Here is a 25,730-nt window from a genome sequence, read left to right as displayed (position 1 = left end):
TTGTTATATCTGGTGCAGATGGCAAAACAAGGAGTTTTATGCTACCTCAGACTTGGCAAAAATGTTGTGTAGAAAAAGTGACTCTCCCCCGCAAGCCACCTATCTCCGCCAGGATTGATTTGATCTCTGGCCAGCAGGATCAGGTAAGCATATAAATACTACAAGGCCCCGGACACACTTACCGCTGGCGCGCTGAGGCTCAGGGAAAGCGGGTGCTTTCCCTTGCGGTTGCTTACCGCACGCGCTCTCAGCCGGCCGTCAGGGGGCGGTCCGGGGGCGGGCGCGTCACTGGCGTGTCACTGGCCGGGGGCGGGCCAGTGACGTCACGGAGCTGGTTCGCCCTCATTGGGCGAACCGCTCACGTGACCGGCCTGTCTCGCCGGCAAGCGGGGGAATTTTAAATTTCCCTAAGACCTGCGCTTCCGCAAGCGCGCGGAAGCGCATGTGAGCCCCTACTAAAACCGCTCTAAACACGCTTCCGCAAGCACGCAGCAAACATGTCCGGGGCCTAAGAGATGTGAAAGCAAAGTATCATTCTGAGTCCCAGGGGTCAAGTGATATCAACAGTTCAGTCAGATAGCATATCAGAGAGTGATGATACCTCTATGTTTAGGTTAATGAGGAGACAATTAAACATCCATTAACCAGTCAGTAGAAACCCCAAACTAGAACTGCTACGCTAGCCATCTTAAGGATGTAGTGAAGCGCAGGGCAGAACACATGGGTGTTTCTGTACCCCAAGAGCAGGGGTAGGAGAGGTTGGTCAACTGAAATATTGCTGGTAAGGATCTCCCACCAGATAGCATTTTCAGAACACATGGGTGTTCTGTATTCATGTTTAGTGGCTGGCGGGGCAGTTTTATGGATATAACTTATAATGTAAATAACCAGTGTGGCAGAAGCCATTCAGCAAAAAATAAACAGGGCCGCCTGTTAGCCCAATGAGGCCCAAGCTAAAAAAACATTGATTCTTTGAAAGGAGAATGCTGGGCATCCAATGATAAACAATGCCCACGTGGGCACAGGCTGCAAATGCAAAAATGCATGCAATCAGTATGGGAAATCCATCCCACCAACAATTGCTTCAGGCACCTACAATCAGGCAGGGAACAACGTCCCTTACAAGGGCCCAAACCCCGGTCAGCCTTAGCAGCCTAACCCCATGGTCCTTCACCGGAAAGAAAAATAAACACAATATTGTGGTGTGTGTGTGTGTGTGTGTGTGTGTGTGTGTGTGTGTGTGTGTGTGTGTGTGTGTGTGTGTGTGTGTATCCGATGTAATGCCCTCACATTTTGAAGGTATGATCTCAGCGTATCCAAATCAGGGCAATAGTATTCTTCAGCTACCTCTTTCTAGGTAGGTGGATCTCGGGTAAAAAAAAGGATAAGAACAATGGTGCAGATCATTTAAGCTTTATAAAATGTAAAAAAATTCAATAAATATAGGCCCCCCCAGAAAAGCACCTGGGCCCGTTACACATTAAAAACCACAATGTTTAAGCAAGAAAAGTTGGAGGAGGCTCTCTGAGAAGTTCTCACCACCGCTTGGTCAGATGTCGAACGCTGCTCTGATCACCTGCAGTGTCTCTGTGATGTCACTTCCGCGATCGTCTTGCCTCCTCTGCACTCTGGCTGGAATCAGTGCCCCGTCCTCTCAGCTGTCTCACTCAACACATTTCACATCTAATCGTTCATCGGGACTTATGCCCCATGGTTGTAAGCTTACCCTGATCCCAAAAAAGCAACATTTCTAGAAGTGGGTTTTAGGAAGAGTTTCAGCATCCCACAATGTGAGATACAGGTGTAACTTAAAATTATTTACAAGCTATGCACACATAGTGAAGGAAAAATAATAGAACAAGGAGTTTGGACCACATGTTGGGCTCCTTCACCACACCAACCACTCCCCAGTCTGAACATTTCCCCCCTTTGCTTTGTCCCTAAAAATTATCCAGGTAGATTCAGGCTCATTCAGCACCTCTCCTATACAAAATACAGCTTGGTAACGAAATACGCATACAGTAGGTACATGGCTGTATGCTATAGATGCAGCTGCCGTTATCCGACCACATCTTAAATTGGATTTCGGCAAATTCGCCAAATACTGTACCATGCGTGGTTGTCTATGGCAGACTAATGGCCCATCGTATTAACACAGCGGGAGTCCCTGCTGTGTGAATCCTACCGGGTTCTACCTGTCTGTAAGAGACGCGCAGTAAGAGGCTGAATCAGTCACTCTGCCTGCGCACCTCTAACAGGCGATCATGTGGGTTTTATTTAATTTTAATATTACAGTATTGTAGCAGGTGGTCTCCGAAGTTGAACCGCATTCATTTCATGTCCGGGGACCCCTTACTTCCTGAGTTACAGGCCCTGTTATGGGGTTCCGGTATCCCCATGTTAAAATCCTGTGGGTCATGTGACCGTTGCATATTTAACATTGCAGGAGATACCGGCACCCCATAACGGGGCCTGTATCTCGGGACAAAGGGGGTCTCCAAGGCTGAAATCAACTTTGTTCAGCTCAGATGACCCCCTGCTCCCACACACTAGTATCATAGCACAGGACGGACACTCCAATATACAAAAGAGGTGAATTTTATTCCCAATGTTTCAGGGATTTTTGAGTTCTATATTATATATATATTTTATTAGTAATTCTACTCGATTGGAGGATTTGTTTTTTCAATAATCACCATGGTTGCCGTTGAGCTTATAAAGGCCAAATCTTACCTCCCATGAAACATACCCTTGTGGAAGTCGCTTAGCACGACGAAACACATAGGGCATTTCTGACAGGAACAGGCAAAGAGAGGTTATTGATCACGGATGCTTCAGGCATCCCCTGATATAATCCCATGAGATGGTGTTGCGAGTAACTGTAGTAGCTGTGTGAGTGACGATGCCAAAGAAGGAGGCTGGGATCTGCCCTTGAATACTGGGAACTCTGAGAATAGGAACTCTCTTTTGCAATTGCGGGTTGCCGGAGGACTTTCTAAGGAGCGACACCGGAAAAGAAGTTCTGGAGGAGGATATCCCATAACAGATTGGGCAGAGCAGCGTCCTGGAACAGCATATTGGCATGAGTTTACTCATACAATGCTCAAAATTCACGGCTGTTTTGTGAGTTTTTAATAGTTATTGTCCAAAATATAAAAAATTTATCCACTGGTATCAAGGGGTACGGAAAGGATTGGTCATTGCTGTGCTTGACAGGCCAGGGTACTCCTGCTGTGGCGTAGAGGCAGCCAGGGGTTTGGCTGCGCCCATCTGCACCAGAGAGCAATGAATGCCTGGAGCTTCGGGCAGGATTAATATTGAGGGAATGGCTTCAGGACATATGTCCCGGTCTGTCACGAATAATATTTTACGCCAGTTATGCTCCCTGTCATAATAATGGTCTACCACTCGGGCAGTGTCCAGGAACGGAAGTTTCCTTACTTGATCAGTCACAGTGCCCAGGGAGGTGGCGGCAGTGACGTGTCCAATGGCAATTGCACAGGCCAGGGGATGCTGGTGCCGCTGGGCCCACTTGCGCACCTCGGGCTGTGAGGGCACAAACATGGCGGGGGAAAAAATTAGAGCACAGTTGAGAAAAAATATAGGGCACCCCATGTCTGAGATCTCAGCAGCGCCTCCAAATGTAGCCCTCTTTCTTACACTCTAGAGTGACTACGGGTACTGCACACACCTGTGGCTCCAGGAGATCTGAGACTCTGCTAGCTGGGAGCCTGGGGTAACAATTATCTTATTGGCAGCGCCTCCACTTACCCAGGATCCCCATCACGTAAGATTCCCCTTGGTAAGAACAATAGCAACACACATATGATTGAAACTGTTTACTGCAACGCATGAATGACCCTTATAACTTTATCATAGCAAGAACACATAACACATTCACTAACTTATACTATCCTTATAACACTAGTGGCTCGGCCACTCCTAAGGAGTAATGTCACTGTACCATCACCGCGTGCCCCCATACCGTGTCCATGTACTGTATTTGTATGTAGGCTCAGTCCTTTGGCCACTCCACTTAGTGTCCCCAAAGAGTGTTCCCTAAGGCGGGTTCAGCGTCTGTTGGTGCACTTTATTAAATACCTTCCGGTCACTGCAGTGACCGGTGACCACTTCAAAAAGGATCCGCCGACCAGCGCAGTCTGTCCAATGTCACGATGCTCAGCAACCTGGTCCCAGACGACTAGTAGCAACCGCGACTCTGCACACTTTGTCCCTATCTGTAGTACAGTAAGGGCGTCCCTGCAGCACAACAATCTACGGTGACTCAGGGAATATCCTGGGGCCTACGGGGAAGATCTATCCTATGCAGGTGGGTCACGGACCCCCTGCACCCACCCTACCTCTTCCCTTGCTCCTCCGGTGCCCTCTCACTAACCGCCGGTGCCCCCACACTTCCCTTTCCTGCCTCCCACCATTCCAGCCTTCCTATTCGCTCCCTGGCGTCAGGTGACTGCTAATGCTCCTGGGGGTTGTAGTTACTGGCTGAGCCTCTTCCTTATTGGCCAGCCGTTCACGCGCTTGCACCGCGCATGCGCGACCTCTCTCTGCTCTGACCTTGCTCTCCGCTATTGCGCAACAACATGGTTGCGCCCTATGCTGTCGGGCCGCCGCGGAACCTTCAAACACTCCTGCTGGACACCGCTGCAGCGAAGAGAACGTAAACTAACACATCCCTACATGTGTGTATATATATATATATATCACAACTCCACCTTCTGAACTTTTTTCTTCTTCTTGGAAACCCTTTTTAAACAGGTTTTTAGAAAGTAAAATAAAACGTGACCTCTCCAAGTAAGCCAAAATCCACGGGGCAGGGAGGTTACCAAAACGTGCATATTGTCTTTTCATTTGAACTAAAGCCCTGCATTGTGACAAGGTTTTCAGAATCTATCTCTTATGCAATGTCTACCAACTTCCCGAAATCCTATTCTTCTGAATGTGTCCACTTTTAGTATATACATTTGAGGTCTTTGCAGAACTGAAGTAGTCTCAGGATAGCATCAGCGTGCAGCGGGAAACACAATGACAGAAGCGGCTCCGTTGCATGCATTTTTACTGTGTGTAGTTGTCTAGGTCCAAGATGTGAATAATACCATGTGGAGTTCAGTGTCAGAAACAAAAAAAGTTATTATGTTTGAAGGGAATGATAGCTAGTAAGACATATTTCAAATGAGTACGGCTTAACTGAAAGGGTTACTAGTGTGACACTCAATGCTATTTTGATGCCTAGAAAAAATTTGACCTGTTTAAAATGTTGTCTCTGTCATTTTTTAGCTGGACGGCAGTGTTCAGCAAGTCATACAGAGGGAGAGGTGTGTGGTGGATAGCCCTTCGGCTGGTCCTCTTTTTGGCTTTGGACTTTCATCATCCACAACCTCAAAAGATGAATCCCAAACCAATTTGTTACCGAAAGTAAGTACTATGGGTTTCCATTCAGACTAGTTCTGACCATCAACTCGATACATGTTATTGCTTGAACAGCCTTATCCTTCTATTTATCCTGCTTCGCATTCCTACAAAAAGTTGTAGTCGGTTAATCACAAAGCAGAAAATCCTTAGCCGTAGCCAAACAATCTGGAAATATAAACTGTTATGTATTTGAAAGGCTAAAGAGTTACAAGATCCAAAATGCTAATACTTTAATAAAAATGTAGTACATTCTAATAAAGAACCAATTGTATGCATAAAAGAAACGTGCAGAACACCTAAAAAATGCACTGTGATTGGCAAAGTACTACATGTTTGAAACGTCAGGTTGTAGATCGATGTATAGTTCTTGTATTGGGCTGTACCATTGCTCTTTACTGCCAACAACTCCTTAACTGTGAAAGACAACAAGCACTGTTATATTGATTGAGCAAAGAATCATCAGATGTAAAACGGTAATTATCCTTTCCCTTGGGATTTTCAAGGCATTGTAGGCATTTTTTCGCAATGGCGGGGTTACAATGTCAAACCATGTAATGGAATATAGAAGAACATGTACTAAAGCGCAAGTAACTGGTTATTTCTACTTAATCCATCTGATGAAGTGACTGAGTCTGTGGGATGCCTGTCCCCTTGCGTTTGTATATTGCATTTTTAACTGGCCCACAATAAAGGATGTTATGTTTTATTATGGGTTTTATTATGGACTTGATTTGCATTTCCTGTTCTTCAAGTACTCTGGTGTGCAGTGTGGAGGTGCCATGGTACCAGTCTCCTTCGATACATCAGAAAAATTAACCTCTGCACAGAATAGGACTTTTAAAAGCTCCTATTCCGCCATAGACATCAAGCCGTCGCGGTTTGGCCGCCGTGGAGGATCTGCCCGCCCTTCACCCGCTGAGCCTTTTGGCCCTGAGGTAGGTGATTAGCGTTAGGATTAGGAGTTACGGTTCCTTAAGGGGTGGTTAATGTTTTTAGGGTAACGGGGTAAGGTATTTTGAGTAAGGGGTTAAGGTTTTTAGGGTAAGGGAGCATGGGGAAACAAAGGTTTGTCAAAGTCCCGGTGTAACTAAACATATTACACTGACAGCTGGGAGTCATTTAACACAGAAAGAGGGCCCACCGCCGTAAACACCAGATCGAATCCTGCTTTGCTGTTCAAATCATGTATGCACCCTCCATCTACAGAACTAATCTCATTTCAGGCTGAAGTACGTGAAAGGATTATGACCTCAAGCCAGTCATTTCACAGAGTATTTACAGTAACTAAAGGACTTCTTCATGTCCCTACAGTATTTCACTCAAAATATCAGGGACACCTTTTAAGAGGCTTACCTCAGGTTTTGATTGGTCAAGAGTTGTCCTACTGGGGATATTAATTGATTGTAAATGCCCCATCCCGTTCTTTCCTCCTCCACCTCACTTTTTTTTTCAACACAAGTTTTTATTAAGCACTTGATACATGCATACAACAATCTTTCAACCCATTGTCTGGGAAATCAGTATCCACAGCACTTGATTTTTGGTAACATCAATAAGAACTGTACAAACTGGAGAGACGTACAGACATACCGACTTACAACACGAGAGGGGGGGGGGAAGAGGGGTGGTTGCAGTCTGGAGAATCTCTTCCGAGGAGTCGATATCGCTGGTCCTACTTATGGGGGATCTGCGCGGGTGTGTATTTGCTTCTTTAGCCCATGGTGCGGCCCATTTGTAGTCGGCCCTACCGGTCTTGTGCTACCTATTGTCAGTTCTGATCCATCCAAGGAGAATGCATTTCATATTATCAAAGCAGTATAGTAGTGGCATCTATCCCTGGGATATCTGTTTGGGCAAGCCAGGGTGCCCACACTTTGAGGAAGTTTGTGCCGGTGTCATTTACCATGCTCGTCAGCTGTTCCATCCGGCAAACGTACCAGATTCGGTTCCAAATTTTTGGGATGTTGGGTACTTCTGGTTGCTTCCATAGTGCTGCGATCTCGCACCTCAGGGTAGTGGCAAAATGTGCAATCAATTTATGGTCAGATCTGTTTAGGCCCCTGGTGCGCCGTCCCAACAGGAGCAGCCAGGGGTCCAAAGGGACCTCGCGGCCAAGCAAAGTCTGCAGCCAGCTTCTGATGTCTTCCCAGATCGGGGCCACCTTGGTGCAACCCCACAGCATATGTAGCAAGTCTGCCTGTTCCCCACATTGTTTTGGGCAAATGGGGGGTAGTCCTTGACAAACTTAGCCAGTCTTTTCGGGGTAAGATACCACCTCATGAGGACCTTATATGCATTCTCCTTCAATGTGGTGCAGATAGAGCTCTTTGCCGCTGCCAGAACTATAGTGTCCCAGTCCTCGTCCTCTAACGTCTCCCCTAAGTCTTCCTCCCATCTAGTCCTGTAATTCAATTTGATGTCACTGTCTTTAGCAGGACATACCACCTCTCCGTAAATTCCAGATATAAGTCCCTTTGTACCTGTCCCTCTGGTACATGAGAAAAAAGACAAAAAAGAGCAAAACGCAAATGGTGAAGTAAATCAAAAACAGTGTTTAAATATATAATGGTGAGTATTCTGCGTACATCAGATTAGGATATAAAAAGCATTCACGTGCAAAACAGCACGAAGTTACCACACTGCAGTCATCTAGGAAGGAGATCTGTATCGTGCAGCCTCTGTTGATCCCCCTGTTGCTACTGGGGTATTGCCCTCATCTTTCACGGTCTGGATGTCTTCCGGTCAGCAGCTACGATCATCACAGTCTCAAACTCAGTGAGCAAGTGGGCACATCTGTTCTTTAGGTAAGTTGTGCAAACACAGCACCAGGAAAAGTCTCCTCGACTGATGTGTAGGCGTGTGGGTAGGAGCGCTCTCACTACTAACAGATCGGCCGGTATACAGCAGCAGCTTGCGGTCCCGACGCTCGCGCACTCGGATGACGTCACTGGTTGGATGCGCTGTGCGCATGAACAGAGCTCGAGCTGGTAGAAAAAGTCGGTAAAGAGAATAACTCACATGCATATATGGCACTGGTAGCTGGTTTAAAAAGGTACCATTACAGTTAAAATATAATCCAACGCGGCGTTTCAAAGCTAACAATGCTTCTTCTTCAGGGATCCCTAGTAGCTACAGGGGGATCAACAGAGCCTGCACGATACAGATCTCCTTCCTAGATGACTGCAGTGTGGTAACTTCGTGCTGTTTTGCACGTGAATGCTTTTTATATCCTAATCTGATGTACGCAGAATACTCACCATTATATATTTAAACACTGTTTTTGATTTACTTCACCATTTGCGTTTTGCGCTTTTTTGTCTTTTTTCTCATAGTTTGTGTGAGTGCCGAGCCACTCTCCTATTACAGCTGCATACGCTATACCAACGGTTATGTATGGTATACTTTGATCACTTCCACAGTAGTGGATACCCTATTAATAATATTAGTGTTTTATTTTTCACTCATTAAAAGGGTTAATCTGTATGGTGAACATTTTAATATAGATTAACACAGTTAAGGTGTTTTTTGGGTTGCGCACTTTATTTCTATACACTGTTCCCTCTGGTACATAGCTGCTCAAAATTAGTACGCCTGGGGCGTTTTGGGATTTTATTGTAAAATGCTCGGACCTGGAGGTATCTAAATAATTCGGAGTTTGATAAACCTTTTTCGGATTTGAGTTGGTCAAAAGATTTGATTGATATACTACCCTCCAGATGTAAGAGCCTCGTGAGGCCCTTCTGTTTCCAGATTGTGAAGTCCTTACTCAACAGACCAGGAGCGAAATCAGGGTTCCCCAAAAACGGGGTCAACAAGGAGTGCTGCCCTGTAAGAGCATATTTATATCTGCTGCTCTCCCACACCGCCAACGAGCTACCCAGCGCGGAAAGCGGTTCGCTAATGTTCTTGAACACTTTTTTCGGGAACCAAATTATGTCCTGCAGCTCTACTGGAGCGCAGCAGGCCTTTTCCAGTTCTACTCATCGCCTTAGGCTAGGATGGGTATGCCAGAGGGTAATTTGGGACAATTGGGCCGCTCTGAAGTATGAGAACAAGCAGGGTACCCCCAGCCCCCCTCTAGTCATGGGTCGGACTAACGTACTTAATTTTATACGTGCAGTTTTATTACCCCAGATGAATTTCACCATAGAGGACTGCAGACGGAGGATGTCGTCTCTTACCAACTGTACGGGTAAAGTTTGAAATAAGTACAAAATTCTAGTGAGAAAATTCATTTTGACACTCTTGATTCTACCTATCCAGGATATGCCGCTCCCTGACCACCTTTTGAGATCCTCCTTCAGGGTCCTGATTAATCTGGGGTAATTTGTCGTGTACAAGTCTCTATAATTCCTTGTAAGATTGACCCCTAGGTATTTAATCTGGGAGGCTTGCCATTTGAAGTTGAAATTTATCTCTAGTAGTTTTGCTGTGGGCTTAGGCAAATTTAGATTTAGGGCTTCAGATTTCGTTTGGTTAATTTTGAACCCGGATAATTTATTGAATACCCCTAGCAGGCTGAAGACATTTGGCAGAGAGGTAAGGGTCCGAGACAGTGTTAAAATAACATCGTCTGCATACAGGGCCACTTTATGTGACTGTTCTCTTATCTGAATTCCTGCTATGTTGGGATTAAGTCGGATATGCGCAGATAAGGGCTCGATGCAAAGTGCAAAGAGGAGCGGGGACAGGGGGCATCCCTGTCTGGTGCCACTCTTTATTGGGAATTCCTCTGACGGGAAGCCCTGATGCTTGACTCTTGCCGTCGGACCCCGATACAGAGCCAGAATGGCGCCCATCATTCTCTCTCCAAAGCCCATCTGCGCAAGCGTCGCTTTCATGTAGGGCCAATCCACTCTATCAAAAGCTTTTTCGGCGTCTAGACTCAATACCAGAGACGGGATATTTTCCCTCTGTGCCAAATCAATTAGATCTATGATCCGTCTGGTATTGTCTGACGCCTGTCTACCACATATGAACCCTACTTGATCAGGGTGGACCAGCCTCGGCATAACCCGATTAAGACGGTTAGCCAGTAATTTAGAAAATATCTTAGTATCCGAATTAATGAGGGAAATGGGTCTGTAACTTTTACAATCCGCTGGGTCCTTCCCTTGCTTGTGGATAACTGATATGGATGCTTGCAGCATTGAGCCCGGGATAGGGGCACCCTCTAGAAATGCATTATATAGTTTTAGGAGCTGGGGGGCCAGAATTTTCCTAAATTTTTTATAATAGAGGTTGGAGAAGCCGTCTGGGCCTGGGTCTTTGGATGCCTTTAGTGACTTTAATACCTCCGTCAGCTCCTCCATTGAGAAGTCTTCCTGTAGCGCCTCCCTTTCTTCTCTGCTTAGGCTAGGTAGTTTAGCCTCTTCCAGAAATGTCTTTAGGTGGTTGCTAGTGTTTGGGCCCTGAGTGACTTTCGCCCCATTATATAGTTTTTCATAATACTTTTTGAATTCAGCTACTATGAGTTTGGGGTGTGATGTAAGATCACCCATTTCGTTTCTAATCGCCTGAATGGGAACATTTTGGGCTCTAGGATTGAGTTTTCTGGCAAGGGGGGTATCCGGCTTGTTCGCCTTCTCATAAAATTTCCGCTTAGTCCAAGATGGCTCCCTCTCAGCCCGGGAGGCCAGCAGCAAATTTAGCTTGGTTTTAGTATCTAGCAGTGTCTTTAACGATGCCGCTTGTTTCTTATCTTTATGTAAGGAGGACAGGACGGATAATTCAGTTTGTAATTGCTCGATTTTCTGTTCCTTCTCCCTTTTGCGCCTGCTTGCTAGCCCAATGAGTACTCCTCTCAGAGTTGCCTTATGGGCCTCCCAAAGGGTAGATTGTGAAGTGACACTGCTGACGTTCTCCTTGAAGTAATCCCTGATGCTATTTCCCACGCTCTGTTCAATCTTGGGGATTTTAAGCAAGAGTTTGTTAAGTTTCCAGTTCGCTCGTGGTCTGTCCAGTCTATAGTCAAAGCACCGCAGCTCAATAGGTGCATTATCTGACCATGAAATATCATGGATACCCGTATGGGCGATCTGAGAAACCATTCTGTTAGACACAAAGAGGTAGTCTATCCTGCTGTACTTGTCGTGTGGGTGGGAGTAAAAGGTGAACCCCCTTTCGCCTTGATGCTGTTCTCACCAGATATCTGAGAGGCTATTCACCTGTAGCCCCTGGAGCCACGCGGAGCGTGCCCTCGGTCTCTTATGCCCTCCTGGTGTACATCTATCTAGGGTCGGGTTCAAAATTTGGTTGAAGTCCCCGCCCACCACTACCCCTCCCCGTGACCGGCTTTTAAGAATACCGAAATTTTTTGTCATGAAGGCCTCTTCTTGTTCGCTCGGCGCGTACACCGTCGCTAGGGTTATAGCCTGCCCCTGTATGTCCCCCACCACAATCAGGAATCTGCCATTCTTATCTCTCCTAGTGTAGGTGACAGTCAGGGGCAGGCGATTGTGAATGAGGATCGCCACCCCTCTTCGCTTCTTATTAGCTGAGGCTGCATCTGTATCGGCCGTCAATGTATTTTGGAGAGCTGTTTTTTGAGAAGTGTGTCTCCTGGATCATGAGGATGTCAGGGTCCGATCTACGGTAGTCTGTCATGGCTAATTTCCTTTTTTGCGGGTTGTTAAACCCCTTAACATTGTGGGAAATGATTATTATGTTCCTACCCATTTGTAGAACTTGTGGGCTTCTCTGTATAGCCGACCTTTCGGCTGCAAGTGTCTGTCCTGTTTAAGGAGCTTGACGTCTGCAACTTCCTTTTTGTTTTGAGGTACCTGGACTGCGGCGGGAGAAAACAAAGGAGCACACATAAGGGAAACACAACAAATAATGCAATGCTGGTGGGTGTGCGGGAGTGAACTCCCGTCATCCCCCAGTCTGCCCCTCTCGGGCGTTCAGCCTGGGCACCCTCCAGGGTGGATTTCCGCCCTCTCCTCCCGCCCATCTCGGCTGTCCCGGAGAGGACTTTCATGAGCCAACTGGGGCTTAGCTCCCAGTCACTCATGCGGAGTCCCAAGGTGATGGCAGGCGTGGATCCCCACCCCCCCTCCACCTCTTAACGCAAGCTGCCTAGCAAAACAGAACTAAAACGCTATCCTATTAAACAACTTTTCTCCTCCTCCATTAACTGGTATCCCTCCACCCTTCTTCCGCACATGAGAAACCCTAGCGCTGTCTATACGTCGTCCCCCTGTTATGCCCCTGTCTCCCCTCATCTCCCAGGCTAGTGCCATCTTCTCCTAGGCATGTCCTTAAACTCTTCTCCCCCACTGCACTGCTACCCAGGCCTGAAGCCTCTGCCTCCGCTCTCTGGTTCTAGCCTACCTCCCCTCCGTCCTACAGAGATGTGCCTCCTTTCTGGGGTTGTGCTGAAGGTGCCCTTTATCCCTGCGCTATTCGGCCATCTGGGATTCTAGCCACGCTGTCATCCTGTGTCTCACCTACCCCTGTCTCAAACTCGTCCCTTTCTCCTATCCTAATTTTGCGGTGATAGGCCCTGCTTCCAAGCGCTGTCTCCGCCTCTCTGGCCCCCTCGTTAGCTTGCTCCCCTTGTCTGTTAGTTTCCCGGCGCTCAGCGTCTCTAGGGCATTGCCCTCCAGTCCGGCTGCCTCTCCAGTCCCCCGGAAGTGACGTGCTGCCGGTTCCCCTCCTCTGGCCTCCGCCGTCACCTCCTCCGCCACCTGCAACATGGCCGCCGGGGAACTTCCGGTGACGCACTTCCAGTCCTCGTCATTGTGGGGCCGGATGTTCCTGCGATCGGATGCACTTCCTCCCAGCTCTCCCGCCATCACCTCTGTCGCATCCGCAGTCTTCCCGCATGGCGTCCACCGCAGCCATGTTGCTCCCTCTGCGTTCCAGCGCCATCTTTTCCTGGGGGGTCGAGCATGTTGGAGCCTCATATGCCGGTAAGTCTGTATTTTCTTGTATCCCCCAGCAGATTTCTGTTGCATTTGTCGGAGTGGCCCCATGCCGCTCCCTAGTCCTTCCTGCAGAGCGGGTTTACTGCTCCCTGGGGTATGGGGGAGATCTTCCTTGGGACATGCGGGGGGGGGGGGTGCAGAAACTTAAATTTAGTCTTAACAAGAGAAAAACCCTCAAACATTGAGGTACTGAAAACTCTCTAACACTGGAGTCCGGCGCTTCATTCTTTGTCCGCGTCTGCCGTGTCTCGGTTATCTTTGCGGCCCCACGCCGTTTGCCAATCCTCTACTGGTGCTGGATCGCGGCGGGGACTCGCGGAAGGGCCCTCTTTATCCCCAGCCTTTGGAGGAAGGTCTCGCTCTCCTCAATTTCACGTATGGAGGTGGCCCTCCCGTTCTTAATGACCATCAGGCCGAACGGGAAGGTCCACCTGTACCTGATCGCCCTCTCTCTTAGTATCCGCGTCACTGGCTGTAGCTTGCACCGTCTGGCGAGGGTGAGCGGGGACAGATCTTGAAAGATTTGCAGGGCAGCATTTTCGAACTTACAGGAGGTCTCCGAGCGCGTTTTCTGAAAAAACGCTTCCCTGGCCTTAAAATAGTGCATGCGGGCTATTACATCTCTGGGTGATTCCGACGCCGCCGGTCTGCTCCGTAGCGCCCGGTGGCACCTATCATCATAAGCTCAGATTCTGGCCTCTCCGGGAGTAGGGACGTGAGCCATCTGGTGACAAAGCCTTCCACATCCTCTACCTCCTCCGGGATGCCGCGGATCCGAATGTTATTCCGGCGATCCCGGTTCTCCGCGTCCTCTTGGCGATCTGCCAGTTCGTTGATTTGGGTCTGGAGGAATGTCGATCTCTTATCATTTTTTTGGTTGTTTTTAGTCGCTGACACCATTTTTTTCTCATGGGCCCCAGTACGTTCCCCTATCCCCTGCACCTCTCTGCGGAGTTCCTGTATCTCCTTATGAAACATGGCCTTCATGTCGTTATAGAGGCGATCAAAGTCACATCGCCTAACTGGCAATTGTTCTGGTACTTCAGTCAGGTCCCCCTCCCTGTCGGAGTCCGACCTGCGGCCGAGCTAGCTGCTGCATCTGCCTCCGCTCCATTTGCTGCTGCCCGGTTCAAATATTTCCTCATGTCGGTGTTTGTTTTCTTTTTGGTCGATGGCGGGGCCATCCTGAAGTGTTTATACACCGTGCTAGGGTGTTGTGAAGGCGAAAGTTGTACTTTTTTCTCACTGTTTTGCTGCTTTTAAAGTGAAGGAGGATGGAGCTCACAGACTATGCAGCCATCCACCTCACCATCCAAAATGGCCTCCTCCACCTCACTTTTTATTGAATTACTTCCATCTCATAACTAATTATTTTAAATTCGGGAATTTACTTTTTATATATTGTTAAAAGTTGTCTTAAAAGATGACTTGGGTGGTGTGCTCTAAAGTGACCTCTAACTCTAGGACCTGTTTTCTTCTCATGCCCCCTACATTTTTGACAGAGAAATTGCCATTTTGAAATTGACATTGTTTTTGTACATTTATTTTCATCTATTATTGTCCAACATTATAATGTTGGCCATCCCTTTTAGTGGTCAATAGAGGGCTTTCGCCATTCTCCTAATATTTCTTTCCCTCTCCCCGTACACTTCATTTACTTTCTCACTTTTTAAAATGTTATTGTCGGTTGCTGTTTTTGTTGTTTTTTTTAATTTTATTATTTTTACTCCTTTTTTATTATTATAAGTGAAACTTACGTTTTATAATATACATTTCATCATCATAGATTTATAGTGCATGCAACTAGGGGCTTCTCTTTCACTTTTGGAGCATTCATGTAAGAAGCTCCGCCGTAAAGCATACAGTATGACACACACACAAACAATGGAGCATTGCGGCACAACGCACACCTTTTAACCCAAATCTCTGCTCTCAACACGTGTACTTCATAGATGTTTGTAATGAATAAGTATTACATCAGAGATTTGTGTTCAATGTTGATAAAGACCTGTATTTACTACGTTTGCAAGACATGTCATAAAATTATTTCTAACACCAGTGTGTGTTTTTTTTGTTTTTTAAACAGAGATTTTCTCGGAGAACGCATTTTCCTTCTTGGAGTTCCCTGTTTGCCCTGCAGTGTCCGGTAGTGTTAATTTTTCTTTCAAATATATATATATATTTTCTTAGACACAGTTAGTATCTAAGAAAGTGCCTCACCCTCCTCACAGCCGTCCCCCTCCTCCTCCACACAGCTGCCCCCCCTCCTCCACCTCACAGCCCCCCCCTCCTCCTCCCACCTCACTGCTCCCCTTCCTCCTTCTCACAGCCCCCTCCTCCTCCTCACAGCCCCCCCTCCTCCTCCTCCTCACAACCCCCCCTCCTCCTCCTTACAGCCCCCCCTCATCCTCCTCACAGCCCCCCTCCTCCTCTCAACCCCCCCTCCTCCTCTCAACCCCCCCTCCTCCTCTCAACCCCCCCTCCTCCTCACAACCCCCCCTCCTCCTCCTCACAGCCCTCCCTCCTCCTCCTCACAGTCCCCCCTCCTCCTCACAGTCCCCCCCTCCTCCTCACATCCCCCCCTTCCTCCTCACATCCCCCCTTCCTCCTCACAGCCCCCCTCCTCTTCATAGCCCCTCCTCTTCACAGCCCCATCCACTTCACAGCCCTCCTTCTCCTCCTCACAGCCCTCCCTCTCCTCCTCACAGCCTCTCCCTCCTTCTCACAGCCCCCCTCCTCACATCCCCTCCTCCTCACATCCCCCCTCCTCACAGCCCCTGCCTCCTCCTCACAGCCCTTCCTCTCCTCCTCACAGCCTCTCCCTCCTTCTCACAGCCCCCCTCCTCACATCCCCCCCTCCTCACAGCCCCTGCCTCCTCCTCACAGCCCTTCCTCTCCTCACAGCCTCTCCCTCCTTCTCACAGCCCCCCTCCTCACATCCCCCCCTCCTCACAGCCCCATCCACTTCACAGCCCTCCTTCTCCTCCTCACAGCCCTCCCTCTCCTCCTCACAGCCTCTCCCTCCTTCTCACAGCCCCCCTCCTCACATCCCCTCCTTCTCACAGCCCCCCTCCTCACATCCCCTCCTCCTCACAGCCCTCCCTCTCCTCCTCACAGCCTCTCCCTCCTTCTCACAGCCCCCCTCCTCACATCCCCCCCTCCTCACAGCCCCTGCCTCCTCCTCACAGCCCTTCCTCTCCTCCTCACAGCCTTTCCCTCCTTCTCACAGCCCCCCTCCTCACATCCCCTCCTCTTCACAGCCCCCCTCCTCCTCACAGCCCCCCTCCTTACAGCCCCCCTCCTTCTCCTCACAGCCCCCTCCTTCTCACAGCCCCCCTCCTTCTCACAGCCCCCCTCCTTCTCACAGCCCCCCCTTCTCCTCACAGACCCCCTTCCTCCTCATAGTACCCCTCCTCCTCGCAGCCCCCCCTTTCTCCTCACCACCGCCCCCCATTTCTCCTCACCACCGCACCTTCCTCCTCACATCTCACCCTTCCTCCTCACATCCCCCCTTCCTCCTCACATCCCACCTTCCTCCTCACAGCCCTCCCCTCCTCTTCCTTACAGCCCCTCGGCCTCCTCCTCACAGCTCCATGTCACCTCTCAGGCGCCCACCCCTTGCTGAAAGTGCACTGTGCACATGTAGGCTCTGCTCTGGCAGCAAACAATTCAGGGCCGAAGGTCCAGTGACGGGAGAAGGATGGCAGCGGTGCGGCGGAGGCAAAAGGCGACTGCACAGGAGGATCATGGTGGCGGCAGCAGAGGGCAGGGGTGGAACACACCAGTGTTATGATCTGAAAGTCAATTACAACTTCCAGGTTAAACCACTCGGTCATGCAGTAGCTGCAAAGGCAAACAAGATCTTTACAAAGCACTAGTAAGACCACACCTGCAATATGGAGTTCAATTTTGGACACCACTCCTTAGAAAAGACATTATGGAACTAGAGAGAGTGCAGAGAAGAGCCCCCAAATGAATAAAGGGGATGGACAATATAACGTATGAGGATAGGGTAGCTAAATTAGATTTATTGACATTAGAAAAGAGGCGTCTAAGAGGGGATATGATAACTATATACAAATATATTCGGGGACAGTATAAGGAGCTTTCAAATGAACTATTCATCCCACGGGCAGTACAAAGGACCCAGGGGCATCTCTTAAGGCTGGAGGAAAGGAGATTTCACCAGCAACAAAGGAAAGGATTCTTTACATTATGGGCAGTTAAAATGTGGAATTCATTAGTCATGGGTACTCTGATGGCAGATACAATAGATTTGTTTAAAAAAAAAAGGTTGGACATCTTTTTAGAGAGGGAAGATATACAGTACAAGGATATACCAAATAAGTAAACATGGGAAGGATGTTGAGCCAGGGAATAATCTGATTGCCAATTCTTGGAGTCAGGAAGGAATTTATATTTCCCCTTATGAGATATCATTGGATGTCGTCTAAATTTAGCATAGGTTGAACTTGATGGACGTATGTTTTTTTTCAACCTCATCATTATCTACAATGTACTATGCTGCCGCTGCTGCATGGATCTGCTCTGCAGCCACCATCCCTCGCCTTCTGTTGCTGTACCGCTGCCATCCTTCTCCTACTGTTGCTGCCAGTCAGACCTTCATCCCTGAATTGTCCCATTGCCTCTGAAATACGGGACAATTATACATTCTGACAGACCTTTCAGGGACAATTCTCTCAAAAAAGACAATCCTGTATATACGGGACATTTCGCAACCCTATTTGTGACACAAAATTAATTTTAAATGCTTTCAAATTGTCCTCCTGGTTCAACAGGACATAAACCCTAAAAATACTGATAATCGTTGCTATGTATTAACACCAAAATGTATTTGTTTCATTATACAGGTTAGCAAAATAAACTGTTTTAATAGTGTAGCTTTTGTAAATATTATGATTGTCTATTAGTTTATATTTACTAATACTAGTAATAAATTTAAAAAAATCATGTTTATTTAAATTGTATTAACAATTTGTATCATATCAACAAAAATAATTTAAAAGAAGAAATGGTGTCGTGTGACGCACATTGTTTGAATATTTATATTACCTTTAAACACAGTAGGCCCCAATGGGCTATAAGGTGTCTTTCAGCGCCAAAAGGTGACCTATGGCAGAAGACTGCTTAGTAAATATTTTCCATAGGGCTTAAAAGTTGTTTATATAAATAGTTTCGTAGTGTTTCACCCCTGCCAGATGGAACTGCAATAGCTGCAGCACGTGGGTTATGTCCTGTGCGGGTATGTTGGGGTGTATGTCTTTGCATGTCTAGATGTTTTTAAGTGTCGACTGTTTTCTTATGTGGATTTTGTGATCATGGATAAAAGGAATACTTTTGTGCAATATATACCCAGTGAGTGCCTTCATTAGTGAGGTTTCGGTTCCTGTCTATGGGTACCTGGTTTTTGTATTTGATATGTTTGAGCATCCAAGAACCAGATCGTTGTTCACAATCTAGGACACAGTAGTAGTTTGTAAAATTATAAGATGCACAACTCTGTTGTAAATGCTGAATTTCAAATCGATCTGCTTTAAATGTAAATATATTGTTGTATGTTTGTTTACTAGGAAGGTTACTGGCTGATGACCCCAGCTTTTGGGCCTTTGATACAAATTGATGTGAATTACCTAATGAATGTGTTCCTATTTCAAAAAGGCATCTGCTCTCTTGGTAAGCTTTGTGTTAACTTCAGTCTTCTATTTTATTTATTATTTTATCATTAACAATAAGAGCTACATAAATATGTGTTTGACTACATGAAAGACAATGAATATAACAATATCTAACAGGGGTCTTCGATCTCCTGTATATGGTTACCAATTCCAAGGTCAGTAGGGCCCATCTCCCTTCAGCAACCATGTTCAGTACATACTCCTAAATTCGTTCCACGTGTACTACTGCTTGTCCACTAATGAAGATGTACCCGTACTACTAATCAGTGGCTGAAAAGTCCATGCAATGGAGGAGGGAAATATATATACGCACACTGCTACAGAATACAAATTGACATATGGGCCTCTGATGATAATTTCCAAAAAGATATGCGGAACCAGTGCTATCAAAAGTCTCTACAGTACCGACTGTCAAATTGTCCTCCTTGTGGACAGAGTAGTGCAGTGTCTACCTTACGTGTTTGGATTGTTGTAATGTGAAAGAAGGAATGTTATTCTGTTAATCCTGATATATAGTACAGGGTAAAGATCAGCAACGAATCTTCAACAAATCTCACATTCCCGGTTGTTTTGGCAATAAAGGTGTCTTGTGACTCAAGCTTTAAAAAAATAGACACAATTGTTTTATTAAGACTTTACAAGAGCTTTGTGACCAGTTTCACATTCCCACAGTTGATTTTGTTAAATATTTACAGAATAGGAATTTCATTTTTTTCTCTACCCAATTCAGACATGAACCACCCTTTGCACAATTTGAGCTCTTGCTATTCCAAACCTTAGCATAAATCAATGCCTACCCTTTAGCATTTGCCTACACCATCCACTGGCAATCCTAAAGATAAAGGTATCTTGAAGTGGTAATTGGAGTTGGATTGAGAATTGTACATAGAGTTGGGCTGATTATATGGGAACAGGTAAGCAAATTCTCAACTTGTGTCACAATTAAGAAGACTTCCTACAGTATACTGTACACGTTTTATTGCTGGTACCTCTTCCCCTCCAGGTTACTTATAATAAACCGTTATAAAGTATTTTATGCTGGAGAGGATGCAATCAAAATAGGGATCTTTTGCCCATATGTTAGACCTCCCCAAAGATGGCCTCTAAAGTAGGACAAAGTGTATAGAGCTATTTCTAAGGCCTGGGACATAGTGCCTCTCAAACGTGCTGAGGCTCAGGGAAAGCGGTGCTTTCCCTGGCCTTACACAGCGCGCCATCAGGGGGCGGGACGGGGGCGGGCCAGTGACGTCACGGAGCTGGTTCGCCCTCATTGGGCGAACCGCTCACATGACCAGCCCTGCGCTCCGGCAAGCGGGGAAATTTCAAAATGCCGTCAGACACACGCTTCCCCAAGCGTGCTGACGCGTGCGCAAGCCCCTGCTAAAGCCGCTCTCATTGCGGCTGCAGGGGCTCAGTGCCGAGCAGCAGCACGGGTCAGCGCTTAGTCCCAGGCCTAATGCTCCTGGTACTCCAATTCCCAGAAATGCCAAGTAAAGTATAATAACGCTAGGAGAGTTCTGTATACAACAACTTTTGCATATTGTTTGGAGAGCGGGGATCAGCAACATTTTCCCCCGAAGTTGGCAGATAAAGTCAAACTGACTTGATTTTGCGAGAAAATTTTCACAGAAGAGAAGGAGTCCTATTTAGAGTACCTATAAATATAAATACTTTACCTTCCAAAACGCTCTCTGTCTCTTTGTCTCTGTCTTGTGCTATTTGACAGATTCCTGCAGTATTTAAAGTTAATTGGAACTTTTTTTTTTTTTAGCTCAGTAAAGCTTTACAAAATCTCATGAAACAAAATGAATGAACACAATGAAAAAACTTGCAAAACATTTTTGCAAACACAGCTGGGACAGTTTTACACATAACTAGCTGGGACCTGGACAAAATAAAGCCTCGAGCGCCCAACACGCAGTTTTCAATTTCTAACGGATTCTGTTTAAAGTATCTTTTTTTTTTTAATCTAAAAATGCCAAACACCCCGTTTCTTAATCGAGTTCATTTTACTTTCCTTTCAACATATGCTGTTAATATACTGTCACTATTTGCTGTTTTTGTTTTAGGAGCTAAAGGAAAAGAAGAAGTTCTGAAACTAATTGCTACACTGCTGGTGCTGCAGCTGCTCCGCTGCTCTGCTCAGTTACTCAAATTTAACGCTTTGATGATCCTGGATGAATCCTCCCGCACAAGGTACATTTGGCTAGACGAGTTAGGAAATGTACCTGAAAGTTTATATTAACATTTAGAACCTTTTTCCGTTACTTGAAAGTGCAATTTAAATTATATACGGTATATATATATAGATAGATGTATATTTTTTGCTGCTGCTGGTTTTTTTTTTGGTTTTTTTTGTTTTTTTTTAAACAGCACTACTTGTTAATTTGTTTATGTATTTTTTTGTTCTGGATCAGAGCCCAATATTTTATGGTCTACAAAAGCACCCTCTGATTCTGATGATAATAATATTTAAATGTAAGCATCCCCGAAGATGGGGTAAAAATGGGACGGGCAAGACAGGGGGACGTTCCATAAGAATGTGCATTCATCCAATCACTGACATTTTCTTGTAAACTAGAAGATACTGGCATTTATTTATTATTATCTTCGGTACTAGGGGTCTCTTGGAGTAATGGGTGATGGCTCTGCTGAGTGCTGAATATGCTTGAGAGTTCTTTGATTTCCTAAGTTTTTTTACTCAAGTTATTTTAGACTTTTTAGAGGGTTGAACTTTTCACAGTTCTCAAAGCCACAATGGATTACAGGCGTGTCATTGGTACAAATGAAAGCAAAGAATCGGAGGACGCTTTACATTGGAATTGCTAAATAATTACATCATAATTATACATTTCAGAGGAGAATTTGGTAGTGCTGGGAACTCTTCTTAAACAGCAGGGGCTCCCCATGTGCATAAGGCTCATGGATGCTAAAAATGCTAAAAGCAGAGGAATCTAGTCATACACTTGCAGAAGTAGAAGGTTCTTGATTCCTGTTATGGAGCAAGACTTCCCAAAACACACGGGTGCTTATAAAAAAATAATCCCTCCAGGCATTCTATTTTTAGCCTTTTCTCCGGAAACCTCAAGCAGCTGGTAGCAAAAGAAAGCCTGGGACCTAATGAGAACAGAGCATCCACACAGCCACAATTTAGCAGTAACTGTAATGAGCCCAGATCAACAATAGGGTTGTGTTTTGTGGGCTGAATGATTAGCTCATTGGTAACATCACTGAAACTGGTGAATACAGTTCCATCCCTGTGACCTTGTGCAAGTCACTATCTCCCTGTGCCTCAGGCACCAACATTACATTGTAAACTATACAGGCAGGGTCTCATCATGCCTACAAAATTCTGCCAGTGCTATGTATAAGAAACACATTATTGTGTGTACAGGGGATTTTAGTTGGGTTCATTCATATACTGAGGATGCCTAAGGCAATATCAATGTTAACACCTTTATTGGTGAAGTCCTATATTGCATACCCCACCAAAACAGAAGCGTATCATTTGTGGATGCATTTGCAACTAATGCAGCCCTACCATAAGGTAATCATAAGGTTAGCGAGTATAATGATGTGATAGCCTGTACTGCAGTGTAACCCATATGTATTGCTTTTCACAGCCCTTTCTACCCCCGTATTGAGAAAGCGATTAAATGGGCAAGGAAAGCGGACCAACAATACTCCGGCATCTGTAGCCGACTCGATTTGGGGAAAGATTGGGATTCTGCAACCCGCCAGTTGTTGCGCATCGAACCAATGAAGGCTTCCTCTAAACTTTACTTAGCTACCACTTTTTAATCACTTCAGAGGACATGCTTGACATGTAACATTGATATGTTGATATGCATTGATATGTAACATTTCCTACGGTGTCTTTTAGTTATGGTTGTAAGAATAATATAAGTAATGAATTCCAGTAACCAGCGGTTACACGTTTAATTACAATACACACCTGAACATTAATGACAACATGCTATCTTCCCACATATGACATTTCTCCTGATGGCTTTAGCGGGGGTGCCGTCAGGCGAAACGCGTGTCGGGCGCGTGTGACCGCTACTGAGGTGTCTGAAAAAGAGGGGGGGAATTATTGATTGAATATCTACTGCATGCAGTAAGAGGCAGCTGCTAGCCTGAGAGAGGGGTAACAAACAAAAACATTTCTGAATATAATTAGTGCAGCCGACAGATGTTTTGACCAGGGCACACTTATCAGGCATCTAAAGAATATAACATCTGAAACTGGGTGGAACTATTTCAAATAACTAGGGAGTTATTCTTAGGAGTTTTGCCTGGATTAGGTTCCATTCTCTAAACAAAACTTTCTATACCTGACTTAATGTATGTGATAATACCCCAATAGTACCAATTGCCTATCTACAGTATTGCATACAGTGATTAACTGCTACAACACTATCCACTGTTCTGCTTACACAATTTCCTTTGGAGTCTTGGGGAGTAACACTAAGGCCTCGTCCATAGAGAGCGCGACCGCATGCGGCGAGAACAAGAGGCGGCTCCTCTATGAGGCAGGCCATAGAGCGCGAGATTCTCGAGAAGACAACAATTTTGTGTTTGTCGTGTGATGGCCGGGTCAGCCAATGAGGGTGAACCGCTCAAGTGACGTGATGGCCTCCATGTCGCTGTGGATCACAGGCCACAGATCGCTTGACCGACAGGCGCGCGCACGGCTTCACTATGGACTTGGCCTAAGGGACCTAGTAATAAATATATGCGCACCCTGAAAGAAACGGAGTACAAATGCTGGCATACATGAGTTTTATACTCTGACTGCACACCTAGTCTATACTCCTCTCTTCTCTTTATTCTCCTTTCTCTATTTTAAGGTGATATCTCAGGATATTTAATACTAAATATCTGGACTAGAGCTGTACTAACAGACACATGGAGAAATTAACTAAGAAGAAAGAGAATAGAACAAGCAAGAAATTAATAAGCAGCTGCCCCTTAAAACTGAGAGAACAGCCGTTTAGACAAAGACAGCCACCCACCCCCCTTTCTTTTTAAAGTTTTATTCTCAGAATATACATTTCTGGGCTATTCCTATATTTTATTATAGAAATAAATTAAAGGCTAAGTTTTAGTAGATCTTCATAATTTTTTCTCCAGGGGTTTTCTATAGAGTGTAGCGACAAAGGATCCTTTTCTATTCTCTGTGTTGCAGCAATTCTGCTTCTTTGCTAGCACCACCCCTGCATACTTCAGATAGCATACTGTATGGTAGAGCCGGATACATTGCATAGTTAGGATTCCCCTATTCTATGAGCAGAAAAAAGGAAATAAATGCAAGTAGTATGATGCTATTCTACTGGACAAACAAATGGTTTCCAGTTTACCGGAAGATAAATGCTGGACGGTTTGAAAGTATGATCTCGATTTTGTTGTTCCAAGCAAATGTAACATTATTTTCACAATTCTCTTTTATTTTACAATGTTTATTTTTCAGAGGTTTTTGCTTAGATTAACATACTGGTCCTGAGCAGGCAGCCGTTATATGAAGATTGTGACGGGAAATGACCACTTCCATCATTTCTGCCGCCATACCGATGCACCTGGATTTTATCTAAACCAACTATTAATTATAATTAATTTCGCAAATGAAAAGTGATGTAGAATTAACTTAACATAAAAATCAAAAAAAGAGCACTTCTTAAAAAAGGATTATACTTTTTACACTTATTAGCGGGGTCTTTAAAACATTATGTTACAACCTGTTAAACTCCCAAGTACAAAACCAAAAATAATGTTTAATTAATAATGCAACCAATGATTCTTCATTTAATTTTTTTGTTTGCTATGTCCTTGTGCCTTAATGTCTCTTACACAATCTCCAGTAAGAAACTATGAAATATATGCAGGATATGTGGGTGTGATTCATTGGCCTAGGTTTTTTGTTTGTTTGCACTTGATTTTATATCTGTAGAAATCACTTTACAAACCTTATCTTATTTTTTGCTTTATTAAAGGTCCCTCCAGTAAGGGTTGGACATTGAACTAAATGCAGTTATGTGGCTTATTCAACATGCTCCGATGCAGCTGATCACACTGAAATCAGCATAAAACACCTGTTTAAGACGGTGGGAGTTTTCCGGTGATTGGCCGCTTTGGAGCCTATTGAAAAAAACCCTGTTTCTGTTTTAAAAATGTTTCTAAAAAAGTTTTTAAAGTTTGCACATATATTCATAAAGAGTGAAATCATTAAAAAGAAGATGAAGTACTGCAGATCTTTGCAGATTAATACAGCAGTCCCAGGTGATTTATTGTGTGTGTGTGTGTGTGTGTGTGTGTGTGTGTGTGTGTGTGTGTGTGTGTGTGTGTGTGTGTGTGTGTGTGTGTGTGTGTGTGTGTGTGCATGCGTGTGTGTGTGTGTGTGTGTGTGTGTGTGTGTGTGTGTGTGTGTGTGTGTGTTTTTACAGTATTGTAACTGGTAGTCGTCTGTAGATTAACCACACTATTTTAAAGCAGCAATACAGAGAAACGGTGTGTTTAATCTAATGGTGACTTTAAATGTCATGCATGCCGATAGGAAGCCGTGACGTCATCTGCTGCGGCAGCCACAATCCGTCTCCGTATACCACCTGCCACGAACAGCATGCAAGTGGGCATGTGACTTAGATATACTACCAGGGTTAATACACATGGCTACGCTAGC

At 45.5% G+C, this 25,730-nt stretch overlaps 1 protein-coding gene across 2 annotated transcripts in view; it reads left to right on the top strand.

Annotated features, from left to right (window-relative positions):
* The window catches only part of PARP4 (poly(ADP-ribose) polymerase family member 4), a 154,234-nt gene extending 128,918 nt beyond the window's left edge, over positions 1–25,316 (top strand). For both annotated transcript variants that reach the window (XM_075592310.1, XM_075592309.1), the window contains exons 34-39: positions 5,296–5,433; positions 6,183–6,365; positions 15,445–15,504; positions 18,950–19,052; positions 21,124–21,250; positions 22,678–25,316. In XM_075592310.1, coding sequence (XP_075448425.1) covers positions 5,296–5,433; positions 6,183–6,365; positions 15,445–15,504; positions 18,950–19,052; positions 21,124–21,250; positions 22,678–22,855 — 789 coding nt within the window. In that variant the 3' untranslated portion in view covers positions 22,856–25,316. The remainder of the gene's footprint in view (positions 1–5,295; positions 5,434–6,182; positions 6,366–15,444; positions 15,505–18,949; positions 19,053–21,123; positions 21,251–22,677) is intronic.
* Positions 25,317–25,730: the final 414 nt, after the last annotated feature.

Source organism: Ascaphus truei, chromosome 3 (assembly GCF_040206685.1).
Source record: "Ascaphus truei isolate aAscTru1 chromosome 3, aAscTru1.hap1, whole genome shotgun sequence".
Lineage (NCBI taxonomy): Eukaryota > Metazoa > Chordata > Amphibia > Anura > Ascaphidae > Ascaphus > Ascaphus truei.
Note: the sequence above shows the minus strand (reverse complement) of the source record. Positions and strands in the feature narration are given on the sequence as shown.